Here is a 16,035-nt window from a genome sequence, read left to right as displayed (position 1 = left end):
GCATGGAATAACAAAACGCAATGACAGCTAAACGTCTATGGTTAAGCATCAGTATATATCATTAATTAAAAGTTTAAAGAAGTAATTTGTATTTTCTGTGAATCATCATTAACAATGCCGCGACCAAGACGATCGAATATTTCTCGACAAAGCCGTAATGCAAGAAGGATACAAAACATTGAGAATGAAAGGACTGAAGAACAACAACAAATTGCCCGTGAAGAGCGCCGCGTTAGTATGGCTCGACTTCGTGGTTCTCAATCACGAGAGCAAAGTGAGGCAGCCCATGAAACGGCTCGGTTGGCAATGCGAAATCGTCGAGCAAACAACATGGTCAATTATATGTGGCATGTTCAAGGGTCGGAAGACCATCTACGTTGTTTGTTATTGCGCCTGATAGTAAAACAAAAAAAATGTCGTGTATCACAAGGTACTTAATTGAATAGTGGAAGCTGTGCACCAAAAAACACAAAGAATAAAGAATCATTAAAATACTTAATTTTTTATTTGTATTTCCTAATAAAAAATTGAACTTAACATCCAAAATCTGATTATTTATTGGCTTTAAGGCGGAACAGAGTTCGCCGGGTCAGCTGATGGCCGCAACTGGTAAGCAACTGCATATATTATATAGCAACTGTGACTGTAATAAGTAATCAGTTTTAACTGCCCTTTGTAGCAGTTATGATCAGATGGATACATATCGATTGGTAAGAGTACAAATCACAGCTAGTGTACCTATGACAGAAGAGATGTTGCCATACTCAGCCACCTTGAATCGCTCTCTACATCTTCACTGAAAATGATGGCGCACTGGAAGCCCGCCGTGGCGGTTGTTCTTTCAGAGGGGTGCTGACTTCGAGGCACAAATTAACAGCTACCTGCGGCCACCAGACCGAGGCGAGACGCGAGCCCTGTGCGAAAAAAAAAAGGGTGCCGGTGCCAATCCCCAGGTTCACTCACCAGGTGACTTGTACTTCCTCTGAGTGCGCAATTAGCCTTAAAAAACGACAACAGCGATCAACGAGGCGAGCCTTAACGGCGGCAGCAAAATATTTTCGTCCCCGAGGGGGACGGCCGGTCGCTGCTGTGAAGGCTCGTCTCGCTGGCCGCCGTTGTCCGCGCCGCTCACCAAACAACTACAACCATCTAATGCTCCCGAGCGCGCGCCCCTCTCTGCGCGTGTGTCAAACCGCCGTGTGTGAACTGAACGAGTGTGTGTTTATACGTGTATGTGAACGTGTGTTGTGTGTGTGTATGTGCGTGCGTGTGCGCGCTCGTGTGCCAGAGAGGGACGGAGAGCCGGAGGAGGAAACTTTTGTTTGTTTTTATTTTGCTGCGACGTCGCGCGTCGGCACTAACCCGTCGCGTCGAGGCCGACGCCGGTCCGGTGCGGCCGCGAGGGCCGGCTTCAGAGTGCAATAATTGGGGCGGGGGCCGGCGCGCGGCGCTCGCTACACGCCCGTGTTGTTGAAGATGTACGACACGGACGTGTCGGGTCGCCGGGTCGACGAGTTGTTGTTGTTGAACGACTTGCGCACGCTCGAGCCGGAGAGCGCCACCGTCTCGTAGTAGCGCAGGCGGCCGCAGCAGCGCCGCGAGCGCAGTATGGCGGCGAACCCGCGCCGGAACTTGTGGTTGAAGAAGGCGTACAGCAGCGGGTTGATGCACGAGTTGGAGGCGCCCAGCCACTGCGCAACCGGCGTCGCCACAGGTAGCGCCTCGTCCTCCCAGGCGGCCAGCTCGCCGCCCAGCTTGATGCGCGCGAAGATCACGTACAGCGGCAGCCACGACGCCACGAACAGGATCACCACCACCACCAGCATCTGCCGACAGTACCTCTCTTAGGGGAAGCTGGGGTAAAGTGACCAGGACGGCAAAGTGCCCTGAATAGTGGTGTTGCCTCCCGAGAAATGGTCAGTATAGCTCTACTACAGGGTGTTACAAAAATGTACAGCCAAACTTCCAGGAAACATTCCTCACACACAAATAAAGAAAAGATGTTATGTCGACATGTGTCTGTAAACGCTTAATTTCCATTTTAGAGCTCATTTTAGTTTCGTCAGTATGTACTGTACTTCCTCGATTCACCGCCAGTTGGCCAAGTTGAAGGAAGGTAATGTTGACTTCGGTGCTTGTGTTGACATGCGACTCATTGCTCTACAGTACTAGCATCAAGCACATCAGTACGTAGCATCAACAGGTTAATCTTCATCACGAACGTGGTTTTGCAGTCAGTGCAATGTTTACAAATGCGGAGTTGGTATTTGCCCATTTGATGTATGGATTAGCACAGGGCAATAGCCGTGGCGCGGTACGTTTGTATCGAGACAGATTTCCAGAACGAAGGTGTCCCGACAGGAAGACGTTCGAAGCAATTGATCGGCGTCTTAGGGAGCACGGATCATTCCAGCCTACGATTCGCGACTGGAGAAGACCTAGAACGACGAGGACACCTGCAATGGACGAGGCAATTCTTGGCGCAGTTGACGATAACCCTAATGTCAGCGTCAGAGAAGTTGCTGCTGTACAAGGTAACGTTGACCAAGTCACTGTATGGAGAGTGCTACGGGAGAATCAGTTGTTTCCGTACCGCGTACAGCGTGTGCAGGCACTATCAGCAGCTGATTGACCTCCATGGGTACACTTCTGCGAATGGTTCATCCAACAATGTGTCAATCCTTATTTCAGTGCAAATGTTCTCTTTACGGATGAGGCTTCATTCCAACGTGATCAAATTGTAAATTTTCACAATCAACATATGTGGGCTGACGAGAATCCGCACGCAATTGTGCAATCACGTCATCAACACAGATTTTCTGTGAACGTTTGGGCAGGCATTTTTGGTGATGTCTTGATTGGGCCCCATGTTCTTCCACCTACGCTCAATGGAGCATGTTATCATGATTTCATACGGGATACTCTAGCTGTGCTGCTAGAACATGTGCCTATACAAGTACGACACAACATGTGGTTCATGCACGATGGAGCTCCTCAACATTTCAGTCGAAGTGTTCGTACGCTTCTCAACAACAGATTCGGTGACCGATGGATTGGTAGAGGCGGACCAATTCCATGGCCTCCACGCTCTCCTGACTTCAACCCTCTTGACTTTCATTTATGGGGGCATTTGAAGGCTCTTGTCTACACAAGCCCGGTACCAAATGTTGAGACTCTTTGTGCTCGTATTGTGGACACGCCATTCTCCTGGGCTGTATCATGCGATGGAGGGTGGATGCATGTATTCTCGCTAACGGAGGACATTTTGAACATTTCCTGTAACCAAGTGTTTGAAGTCACGCTGGTACGTTCTGTTGCTGTGTGTTTCCATTCCATGATTAATGTGATTTGAAGAGAAGTAATAAAATGGGCTCTAACATGGAAAGTAAGCGTTTCCGTACACATGTCCACATAAAATATTTTGTTTCTTTGTGTGTGAGGAATATTTCCTGAAAGTTTGGCCGTACCTTTTTGTAACACCCTGTATACACATCATCTTTGTTAGTGACTTTGCCAGAGAAGGCTTTTTTCGTTATTATTCAATAAAACTTCTCTAAGTTTCAGTCATCTAACAGAAGGACTGTCACTTATCACAGTTTTAAACATGGCTTATAGCAGTAACAGTAAATAAATTTTCAGTACATAAAGTATGCAGCCAGCAGGTTGCATAAGTTTGGGATTAAAACTTTGACCAGATTTCGATACCACTGAGAGTATCTTATTCAGAAAGAAGTCATCTGTAATGTTTAAACATGTTATTATTATTTTTTTCCTTTATTGAATTTAGATTCCCTCCAAAGGGCAGCGGTCTGGCAGCAGCTTAGTATGCCACACTTCAACCTAGAGAACTTGTTTTAAAAAATGAAGATAATAAATAATAAAAGCAGGAGACAAAATCGGTGACTTAAATGGTAAAATGGTGGAAAATTGTGGAACTTAAAACATAAAACAAAGGGTTGGTGATGCTAATAAAATACACAGGAAGCAGACAGGTAAAATAATAGACAACAATTAAAAACCACTGCGAGAGTCTGGTTTCTGTTCGCAAGAGAGATAAAAATCACAGCACAACACTGAACACTCACTTGAACACTGCACTAAAGAGTTGGCACAAATACGACACACCACAGTTGAGGGCAGACGGGGGGAACCTGGGCAGATGATGTGAAAGAAAAGGGTGGAAGGAGAGGAAAAACAAAGTGGGAGGGGAGGGGGGAAGGAGTAAACAGAGGACAAGGACCCAAAAGAGGGGGGGGGGGGGCTGGGCAGACGAAAGAGGGAGTGGGGAATGGCAGAGGAGGGGAATGCAAAAGGCCTCGGGGGGGGGGGGGGGAAGATAAGGGAGGCAGAGAGATGGTAGGTGGGGAAAAAACAGGATGGAAGGGGGGGAGAATGGAGCCGAGGGAAGGGACAGAGGAAAGGAGGGGGAGATGAGGATCACAGTTTTTTTTTGTCAGCAGTGTTTGATGCGGCCCGCCACGAATTCCTTTCCTGTGCTAACCTCTTCATCTCAGAGTAGCACTTGCAACCTACGTCCTCAATTATTTGCTTGACGTATTCCAATCTCTGTCTTCCTCTACAGTTTATGCCCTCTACAGCTCCCTCTAGTACCATGGAAGTCATTCCCTCATGTCTAAGCAGATGTCCTATCATCCTGTCCCTTCTCCTTATCAGTGTTTTCCACATATTCCTTTCCTCTCCGATTCTGCGTAGAACCTCCTCATTCCTTACCTTATCAATCCACCTAATTTTCAACATTCGTCTATAGCACCACATCTCAAATGTTTCGATTCTCTTCTGTTCCGGTTTTCCCACAGTCCATGTTTCACTACCATACAATGCTGTACTCCAGACGTACATCCTCAGAAATTTCTTCCTCAAACTAAGGCCGGTATTTGATATTAGTAGACTTCTCTTGGCCAGAAATGCCTTCTTTGCCATAGCGAGTCTGCTTTTGATGTCCTCCTTGCTCCGTCCGTCATTGGTTATTTTACTAGCTAGGTAGCAGAATTCCTTAACTTCATTGACTTCATGACTATAAATCCTGATGTTAAGTTTCTCGCTGTTCTCATTTCTACTACTTCTCATTACCTTCGTCTTTCTCCGATTTACTCTCAAACCATACTGTGTACTCATTACACTGTTCATTCCGTTAGCAGATCATTTAATTCTTCTTCACTTTCACTCAGGATAGCAATGTCATCAGCGAATCGTATCATTGATATCCTTTCACCTTGTATTTTAATTCCACTCCTGAACCTTTCTTTTATTCCATCATTGCTTCCTCGATGTACAGATTGAAGAGTAGGGGCGAAAGGCTACAGCTTTGTCTTACACCCATCTTAATACGAGCACTTCGTTCTTGATCGTCCACTCTTATTATTCCCTCTTGGTTGTTGTACATATTGTATATGACCCGTCTCTCCCTATAGCTTACCCCTACTTTTTTCAGAATCTCGAACAGCTTGCACCATTTTATATTGTTGAACGCTTTTTCCAGGTCGACAAATCTTATGAAAGTGTCTTGATTTTTCTTTAGCCTTGCTTCCATTATTAGCCGTAACATCAGAATTGCCTCTCTCTTCCCTTTACTTTTCCTAAAGCCAAACTGATCGTCACCTAGCGCATTCTCAATTTTCTTTTCCATTCTTCTGCATATTATTCTTGTAAGCAGCTTCGATGCATGAGCTGTTAAGCTGATTGTGCGATAATTCTCGCACTTGTCAGCTCTTGCCGTCTTCGGAATTGTGTGGATGATGCTTTTCCGAAAGTCAGATGGTATATCGCCAGATTCATATATTCTACCCACCAACGTGAATAGTCGTTTTGGTGCCACTTCCTCCTATGATTTTAGAAATTCTGATGGAATGTTATCTATCCCTTCTGCCTTATTTGACCGTAAGTCCTCCAAAGCTCTAATACTGGATCCCCTATCTCTTCTAAATCGACTCCTCTTTCTTCTTCTATCACATCAGACAAATATTCACCCTCATAGAGGCTTTCAATGTATTCTTTCCACCTATCTGCTCTCTCCTCTGCGTTTAACAGTGGAATTCCAGTTGCACTCTTAATGTTACCACCGTTGCTTGTAATGTCACCAAAGGTTGTTTCGACTTTCCTGTATGCTGAGTCTGTCCTTCCGACAATCATATCTTTTTCGATGTCTTCACATTTTTCCTTCAGCCATTTCGTCCCTAGCTTCCCTACACTTCCTATTTATTTCATTCCTCAGCGACTTGTATTTCTGTATTCCTGATTTTCCCGGAACATGTTTGTACTTCCTCCTTTCATCAATCAACTGAAGTATTTCTTCTGTTACCCATGGTTTCTTCGCAGCTACCTTCTTTGTACCTATGTTTTCCTTCCGAACTTCTGTGATGGCCCTTTTTAAATATGTCCATTCCTCTTCAACTGTACTGCCTACTGCGCTATTCGTTATTGCTGTATCTATAGCGTTAGAAAACTTCAAACGCATCTCGTCATTCCTTAGTACTTCTGTATCCCACTTCTTTGCGTATTGATTCTTCCTGACTAATGTCTTGAACTTCAGCCTACTCTTCATCACTACTATATTGTGATCTGAGTCTATATCTGCTCCTGGGTACGCCTTACAATCCAGTATCTGATTTCGGAATCTCTGTCTGACCATGATGTAATCTAATTGAAATCTTCCCGTATCTCCCGGCCTTTTCCAAGTATACCTCCTCCTCTTGTGATTCTTGAACAGGGTATTCGCTATTACTAGCTGAAATTTGTTACAGAACTCAATTAGTCTTTCTCCTCTTCCATTCCTTGTTCCAAGCCCATATTCTCCTGTAACCTTTTCTTCTACTTCTTCCCCTACAACTGCATTCCAGTCGCCCATGACTATTAGATTTTCGTCCCCCTTTACATACTGCATTACCCTTTCAATATCCTCATACACTTTCTCTATCTGTTCATCTTCAGCTTGCGACCTCGGCATGTATACCTGAACTATCGTTGTCGGTGTTGGTCTGCTGTCGATTCTGATTAGAACAACCCGGTCACTGAACTGTTCACAGTAACACACCCTCTGCCCTACCTTCCTATTCATAACGAATCCTACACCTGTTATACCGTTTTCTGCTGCTGTTGATATTACCTGATACTCATCTGACCAGAAATCCTTGTCTTCCTTCCACTTCACTTCACTGACCCCTACTATATCTAGATTGATCCTTTGCATTTCCCTTTCCAGATTTTCTAGTTTCCCTACGACGTTCAAACTTCTGACATTCCACGCCCCGACACGTAGAACGTTATCCTTTCGTAGATTATTCAATATTTTTCTCATGCTAACCTCCCCCTGTATAGGGGGAGGTATATCTGTATATTGTATCAATCTGTATATTGAGCAAGCAGTAAAGGAAACAAAAGAAAAATTCGGAGTAGGTATTAAAATTCATGGAGAAGAAATAAAAACTTTGAGGTTCGCCGATGACATTGTAATTCTGTCAGAGACAGCAAAGGACTTGGAAGAGCAGTTGAATGGAATGGACAGTGTCTTGAAAGGAGGATATAAGATGAACATCAACAAAAGCAAAACAAGGATAATGGAATGTAGTCTAATTAAGTCGGGTGATGCTGAGGGAATTAGATTAGGAAATGAGGCACTTAAAGTAGTAAAGGAGTTTTGCTATTTGGGGAGCAAAATAACTGATGATGGTCGAAGTAGAGGGGATATAAAATGTAGGCTGGCAATGGCAAGGAAAGCGTTTCTGAAGGAGAGAAATTTGTTAACATCCAGTATTGATTTAAGTGTCAGGAAGTCATTTCTGAAAGTATTCGTATGGAGTGTAGCCATGTATGGAAGTGAAACATGGACGATAAATAGTTTGGACAAGAAGAGAATAGAAGCTTTCGAAATGTGGTGCTACAGAAGAATGCTGAAGATTAGATGGGTAGATCACATAACTAATGAGGAAGTATTGAATAGGATTGGGGAGAAGAGAAGTTTGTGGCACAACTTGACCAGAAGAAGGGATCGGTTGGTAGGACATGTTCTGAGGCATCAAGGGATCACCAATTTAGTATTGGAGGGCAGCGTGGAGGGTAGAAATCGTAGAGGGAGACCAAGAGATGAATACACTAAGCAGATTCAGAAGGATGTAGGTTGCAGTAGGTACTGGGAGATGAAAAAGCTTGCACAGGATAGAGTAGCATGGAGAGCTGCATCAAACCAGTCTCAGGACTGAAGACCACAACAACAACAACAACCTCCCCCTTGGCAGTCCCCTCCCGGAGATCTGAATGGGGGACTACTCCGGAATCTTTTGCCAATGGAGAGGTCATCATGACACTTCTTCAATTACAGGCCACATATCCTGTGGATACACGTTATGTGTCTTTGATGCAGTGGTTTCCATTGCATTCTGCATCCTCATGTCGTTGATCATTGCTGATTCTTCCGCCTTTGGGGGCAATTTCCCACCCCTAGGACAAGAGAGTGCCCTGAACCTCTATCCGCTCCTCCGCCCTCTTTGACAAGGCCGTTGGCAGAATGAGGCTGACTTCTTATGCCAGAAGTCTTCGGCCGCCAATGCTGATTATTTATCAAAATTTAGACAGTGGCATGGATCGAACCCGGGACCGAAGACGTTTTGATTATGAATCAAAGACCCTACCCCTAGACCACAGGTATATTCACAGTTGATAAGAGGGATAAATGGAGGGAGAGAGGGCATCGTCGGGAGGGGGGAGTTGACGGAAGCCACCTTGGGAAAGTAAATCAAGTGTGTAGAGCTGAGGAAGGGGGGTGGGTAGGGGGGACACAACAGTGAAGGCGTGGCAGAGGGCTGGGGTTGGAGAGGAGAGGAGCAACTAGGGAATGAGGGGGATCAAGGCGGCGGGAGGTGAAACATATTATGAAATAAATGTCTAAAACACTTAATACTTGACTCCAATGAAAAAGAGAACATAAATTAGAAGATGTTAAAATTGTAAACATACATGATGAGCTAAGGAGTTCAAGTCAAACAGCAAAAAATATCAAATAATGCCCTCCATGGAAAGAGTAAATAATGTTACAACAGGTACAGCTTGTTAAAAGAGCAAACATTTGACTGAGACTGTGGCAACTTGTTATGATTCCAGGGAAACACGATGTACAGCGCGCCACTTGTATTTCTTGCAGTCTACATCTACATCTACGTTTATACTCCGCAAGACACCCAACGGTGTGTGGCGGAGGGCACTTTACGTGCCACTGTCATTACCTCCCTTTCCGGTTCCAGTTGCGTATGGTTCGCGGGAAGAACGACTGCTGGAAAGCCTCCGTGCGCGCTCGAATCTCTCTAATTTTACATTCATGATCTCCTCGGGAGGTATGAGTATGGGGAATCAATATATTCGATACCTCATCCAGAAACGCACCCTCTCGAAAACTGGACAGCAAGCTACACCGCTATGCAGAGCGCCTCTCTTGCAGAGTCTGCCACTTGAGTTTGCTAAACATCTCCGTAACGCTATCACGCTTACCGAATAACCCTGTGACGAAACCTCGCCGCTCTTCTTGGGATCTTCTCTATCTCCTTCGTCAATCCGACCTGGTACGGCTACCACACTGATGAGCAATACTCAAGTATAGGTCGAACGAGTGTTTTGTAAGCCATCTCCTTTGTTGACGGACTACATTTTCTAAGGACTCTCCCAATGAATCTCGACCTGGCACCTGCCTTACCAACAATTAATTTTATATGATCATTCCACTTCAAATCGTTCCGCACGCATACTCCCAGATATTTTACAGAAGTAACTGCTACCAGTGTTTGTTCCGCTATCGTATAATCATACAATAAAGGATCCTTCTTTCTATGTATTCGCAATACGTTACATTCGTCTATGTTAAGGGTCAGTGGCAACTGCACCAAGTGCCTATTCGCCGCAGATCTTCCTGCATTTCGCTGAAATTTTCTAATGCTGCAACTTCTCTGTATACTACTGCATCATCCGCAAAAAGCCGAATGGAACTTCCGACACTATCTACTAGGTCATTTATATATATTGTGAAAAGCGACGGTCCCATAACACTCCCCTGTGGCACGCCAGAGGTTACTTTTGTGGTGTCAACGCCAGACACCACACTTGCTAGGTGGTAGCTTAAATCGGCCGCGGTCCATTTAGTACATGTCGGACCCGCGTGTCGCCACTGTGTAATCGCAGACCTAGCGCCACCACTAAGGCAGGTCTCGTGATACGAGAGAGCACTCGCCCCAGTTGTACGAGAACCTAGCTACCGACCAGATGTACGAAGCCTTTCACTCTCATTAGCCGAGAGACAGAATAGCCATCAGCTAAGTTAATGGCTACGAACTAGCAAGGCGCCATTAGCCATACAGTGATTGTACTTAAAGTCTTCTGTGTATCGTCAAGATCGATGTACCAAAAGGAATGAGTAAAGTTAAGTATTAATCAAGCTACGTACTTTTATTCTTAACATTAATTACGTAGCCTGTTCCAGTACTTCACGCCCGTCTGCTTTAGTTTAGCGTGCATTTTCAGCCATCTCAACTTCACGGTGTCGGCCCAGCTACCGACACAACAACTTTAATGTCTGTAGACGTCTCTCCATTGATAACAACATGCTGTGTTCTGTTTGCTAAAAACTCTTCAATCTTCTAGAGCTTTTTCTCCACTGCTTGCCACCGACTGCAGTTTGAAACTGCCTTAAATCAAGTCACACCTGAGATTTATACTTGTGTTCCCCCTAAGTAATATGTGAGATACCTTAGGTCTTTCCCTAATTAAAAAAAAAGGCTAAATGTAATGGGCGCGCTCTATACCCTCGTTACCTGGCAACGTAGCGTGCAAATTATTCATCTAAAAATTAATTGTAATACGTCGTTTAATCAGTGCTTCAGCGTGCGCGTTGTGGTACCTCTAGTTTTAAGATAGCACATGAGGGCAGTGAGGGGCAGAATGCGACCACGACCCCAATGGTGCAGAGACAAGCCAAACACATTAACCAGAGATCGCATAGAGGCACAAATTTATCATTATGCCGTAGCAAGCTCTGGTCAACTTGCTTGCAGTGGCACCATTTTGGGCCTATCACACTGCTGCCTATACATTTATCGCTACATTACATTTAGCCTTTTTTCTTAATTAAGGAAAGACCTAAGGTATCTCACATATTACTAAGATAGAACACAAGTATAGATCTCAGGTGTGACTTGATTTAAGGCAGTTTCAAACTGCAGTCGGTGGCAAGCAGTGGAGAAAAAGATGGCTGTACTTTTACCTGTACATAACTTCGTCTATACACAGCTATAGCAGGGTCAGTATGGTGGGGGTGTAGGAAGTGAGTGCCAGGCCATACCGCATACCCACCTTGACCACCTTGATCTTGCTCTTGTGCTGCATGCGTTCCAGCTGTGCATCCGTGGAGTCACCAGGGATATCCCTCTTGCACACCTGCAACAGGTCGAATCCCTGTTAGTGCCACTGACATCTTATTCCTTCTAATGTCGTGTGCAAATATGGCAAACGGTGCATAAAAATAGAAACATTTTCATTATGATTATCGTCTGTGCAATGTGAATCGTCTAAAATTTGGATCTCTTTTACATGACGGTTCAAGTTATCGAAACGAGGATTTCGGCAGATGATAATAGGCAGAGGGAACGTTTTGTTGTATGGGCAATGCTGTAAACTCTTGTATCAGCCGAGATACTGGAGCAAGTATTTTTAATGGAACCATGTATTTCTTTTAACAACATTCGAAAGAGCTAGGAAAGATGAGCACAATGACGTGATGCTCCGTATAGACCCTGAAACATTTGGCAAAAGTATCAGAAAAATGTGGTAAAATCCAGAGACAACGTGGTCGGTATCGACCCAAGCTGGGCTCTCATGCTAGCATCACTATATGCAGCAAATAAGCTACTAATACAAAATATTTTACCGTATTTTCTCTTGAATCTGCTTTACTTGCCATAGAAATGGGGCTAGCTACGATAATTGTAAATGAGACTATATGCTAAATTCTAAGGTAACAGAAGGGGCATAACAAAACTATTTCAGATGTGTCTACGTACCCTTAAGTGAACAGCTTTTGTGGAAACAAGTAGGCCGAAGAAAAGGTAGGCTTAAAACAACGGCGGATCATTCCATGAGAGGAACACCTGTTGGTGTTTACTCCGCAATGGCCGGTTTGAGCCGTCTTACGTTTCAATTTTTTTCACATTCATCGGACATTTTTGCTAGAGCTTTCAACGACAATATTAACAAGCTTGATATCACTGTATTCGTCTTTTTAAGACCGAAACGGAAGATGACAGAGAGAAGGCCAAAAAACCAAATTTGCTCTTCCGAAACTATTTCACTGCGGAAGATCATAGCACGGTCCATTCTTTCTATCATCGCACTAAAGTCAATATGGCAGATACAGAGATAACCGACAGCGGAATAGAAAAGCAACTATAATCGGTTACTAGAGGAAAGGCATGAGGACCAGATAACGTACCATAAATATTCTGTAAGGATTATGTGGTAGAACTTGCTCCGCTTCTAGCAACAGTTTTTCGTGGAAGAACGAAAGAGACTTAGTGATTGGAAGAAAGCGTACTTAGTTACCTAGTTCCCGTTTTTAAAGAAGATCGTAAGAAAGATGCACATAATGATAAGCTCCAGACAGATGCTGGGATGGTTCGTGTGAAAGGTTATGGCCGATTTCTTTCCCCATCCTTAACACCATCTGAGATTGTGCTCTGTCACGAATGACCTTATTATCAATGGGACGTTAAACCCAATCTTCCTTCCTTCCATCAGCAATCTTCATCGCTGACGTCAAGCTGTCGTAGAACTGCAGAACATGTTTTAGGCTCAAGATTTATCACGTTTTTGGAGAATGAAAATCTCCTCTAAAAATCAACATGGATACTGCAAACAGAGATCTTGTGAAACTCAGCTAGCTCCGTTCCTCCAAGAGATCCATAGCACTATAGACAACTGAGCTCAGGTTGATGCCGTGTTCCCTGACTTCAGGAAGGCATTTGACGCCGTCCTGCATTGCAGTTTATTGAAAAAAATACGAGCTCATCGACCATCGGACCAGCTTTCCGACTAAAATCAAGACTTCCTTGCAGATAGAACTCAACATGTCGCTCTTAACTGAACAAAATCGACAGATGTAATTTCTGAAGTACCTCAAGGTAGCGTGGCTGGACAGTTTATGTTTACAATGGATGTAAATGGTCTAGTAGGAAGCGTCGGATTGTCTTTAAGGCTGTTGTCTATAGTTCGTCTATAAGAATGTTGCAAAGCCAGAAGACAGTATAAACCTGCAGAGGATTTATGAATGGTGCAGGCTCTGTCAACTGACACTGAAAATAAATACACATAACGTATTGCACATACATAGTGTAGCGGCACCATCGTTTACGATAGGGAAGTTACAGCTAGGTGTGGGCCAGAGTGCAGTGAGTTATGCATACCAACAGTTCCGAAGCAGAATAGAGGCCAAATGGCCGTCAAATTGGTGAAAGAGTATACGTAGCGGTTTTGCATGTCGCAAATCCCAGGCAGAAGGGCCCACTGGCCAACCTAGCATGTTATGAGTAGGTGACGTGAAGCAGCGCGTATGGCAAAACAGAGGCACTCTGCCACATATCAGTAGATGCAGGTTTATAACGAGATTCATTCAAGTGTGACAGCTCTCCTGGACAGCAGGACATGTCTCACCACCAGCTAGACGAGCAACAGATGGGGTGCCAGCGTTCCAGTACATGGCGGGTCGCTAGTTCGACACTCCGAGGCCGACGTGGGGTCCGTAGCCAGCCAGCAGTGGGCCACTCCACGGCTCACCACTGCCTGGCTTCCAATACACGCCGGAGGCATCCAGAGGTGAGGGCCGCAGATACAGATGTCGGATCGCAGGTGCTTGTTGTCACTGTGATCTCAGCCATGTTGGCGAGAAGCATGCAGCTGGCCGCCTATGGCTCACACCGAGCAGCGCTGAGTCAGCAGGGACACGGACCGCCGTGTCGACTGCCGGCATCCTGACGATGCCACAACTCCTCTGGCATACAAGGCTGACACACAGTGCGTGCACGGGTCGCTGAGGCAGCCATTCCGCACCAGGCCATTTCACAGACAGCAAAGTGGTGACCTCAACATTGCGGTACCCGGTGACACAGACTGAGGGGAACACAGCACTGTGGTTGGAAACAATAAATCACTTGGAAAGCACGGATGAGTCTTGATACTGTGCCTTCTACCTCTTCCCGCTGCATTTGGTCATCCTGATACATTTGGTGGCAGAAGTTGCCACTACAATATGAACATTGCTGGAAACAGTATCTACCATAAAATATCTAGAAGTAACTATCCAGAGCGACCTGAAGAAGAATGACCACGTAAAGCAAATAATAGGCAAAGCAGATGCCAGATAGGAATAACCTTAAGGAAATGTAACTCATCCGCGAACGAAGTGGCTTACAAGGCACTTGTTCGACCGATTCTTGAGTACTGATGATCAATATGTGATCCTTACCAGGTAGGACTGGTAGAAGAGATAGAGAAGAGCCAAAGAAGAGCGGCGCGCTTCGTTATGGGTTCCTGTAGCCAGCGCGAGAGCATTACGGAGATGCTGAATAGAGCGCAGCGGCAGTCGTTACAAGAGAGACGTTATGCATCACAGAGAAGTTCACTACTGAAATTTCGAATGATCACTTTCCGGACAGAGTCGAACAACATTACTTCCTCTCGTATACATCTCAAGAAATGACCACGCTGAGAAGATTCGATAAATCAGAGGTAATACTCGTACAGAGGCTCACCGACAATCATTCTCCTCACACGCTATTCGCGAGCAGAACAGGGAAGGGAGGGCGGGATCAATTAGAGGTAACCAAATTACTGTTCCCCACACACCGTTAGGTGGCTTACGGAGTATCACGTAGATTTAGTTGTGATTTGCCTCAAGGAACAAACTGCAGGAAACTGTCCCTGAAAGGATAAAGAGCAAAGAAGGTCACATGGACATGTGACCAGGAATGTGATCCATGAGAAGTGCACTCACGTGAAGGTGATGTAAAATACCTTTGACGGTGCAGATCTAACGATTGAAGGCTAACATGAGAACAAACCTGGCAAGTGGGAATAATCGCCCCATACCGATGTTTCAGCTAGGCACTCAAGATGGCAGCGAAATGGAGCACCATGACGTAGTGGCCACATTACACTTCGTTCCAACAAGTCCTCCAGCAGGAGGCATTCAGAATACAAGTGGTGAAAGTCCACAGAAAGTGTTTCTAAGATATCAGAGAATAAAAATACATGTGAACAAAAAATCAGCATAAGCTCTACAAACACAAATTTGCTTCGTTCTGAAACAGACAATTATATTTCACTTGATCGATGCAAAATGAAGTACACAAAAGAAACAGTGGCGACTGCAACAATGTTTCAAACGGAACTTGCTACAGTACTCTCCTTCAAATAATTGCAAACAAAGATGTACACAATATACACTCCTGGAAATGGAAAAAAGAACACATTGACACCGGTGTGTCAGACCCACCATACTTGCTCCGGACACTGCGAGAGGGCTGTACAAGCAATGATCACACGCACGGCACAGCGGACACACCAGGAACCGCGGTGTTGGCCGTCGAATGGCGCTAGCTGCGCAGCATTTGTGCACCGCCGCCGTCAGTGTCAGCCAGTTTGCCGTGGCATACGGAGCTCCATCGCAGTCTTTAACACTGGTAGCATGCCGCGACAGCGTGGACGTGAACCGTATGTGCAGTTGACGGACTTTGAGCGAGGGCGTATAGTGGGCATGCGGGAGGCCGGGTGGACGTACCGCCGAATTGCTCAACACGTGGGGCGCGAGGTCTCCACAGTACATCGATGTTGTCGCCAGTGGTCGGCGGAAGGTGCACGTGCCCGTCGACCTGGGACCGGACCGCAGCGACGCACGGATGCACGCCAAGACCGTAGGATACTACGCAGTGCCGTAGGGGACCGCACCGCCACTTCCCAGCAAATTAGGGACACTGTTGCTCCTAGGGT

The 16,035-nt window shown here is 45.4% G+C and overlaps 1 protein-coding gene across 1 annotated transcript in view; it reads right to left on the bottom strand.

The window, feature by feature from the left end:
- Positions 1-1,454: 1,454 nt before the first annotated feature.
- Positions 1,455-16,035, bottom strand: part of LOC126418941 (neuropeptide SIFamide receptor-like) — a 141,907-nt gene continuing 127,326 nt past the window's right edge. Inside the window, exons 3-4 of the mRNA XM_050086363.1 lie at positions 11,350-11,433; positions 1,455-1,826 (exon numbers count right to left, since the gene is read on the bottom strand). Of these exons, the coding sequence (XP_049942320.1) occupies positions 1,455-1,826; positions 11,350-11,433 (456 nt within the window). The remainder of the gene's footprint in view (positions 1,827-11,349; positions 11,434-16,035) is intronic.

This window comes from Schistocerca serialis, chromosome 1 (genome assembly GCF_023864345.2).
Source record: "Schistocerca serialis cubense isolate TAMUIC-IGC-003099 chromosome 1, iqSchSeri2.2, whole genome shotgun sequence".
NCBI classification, from domain to species: domain Eukaryota; kingdom Metazoa; phylum Arthropoda; class Insecta; order Orthoptera; family Acrididae; genus Schistocerca; species Schistocerca serialis.
Note: the sequence above shows the minus strand (reverse complement) of the source record. Positions and strands in the feature narration are given on the sequence as shown.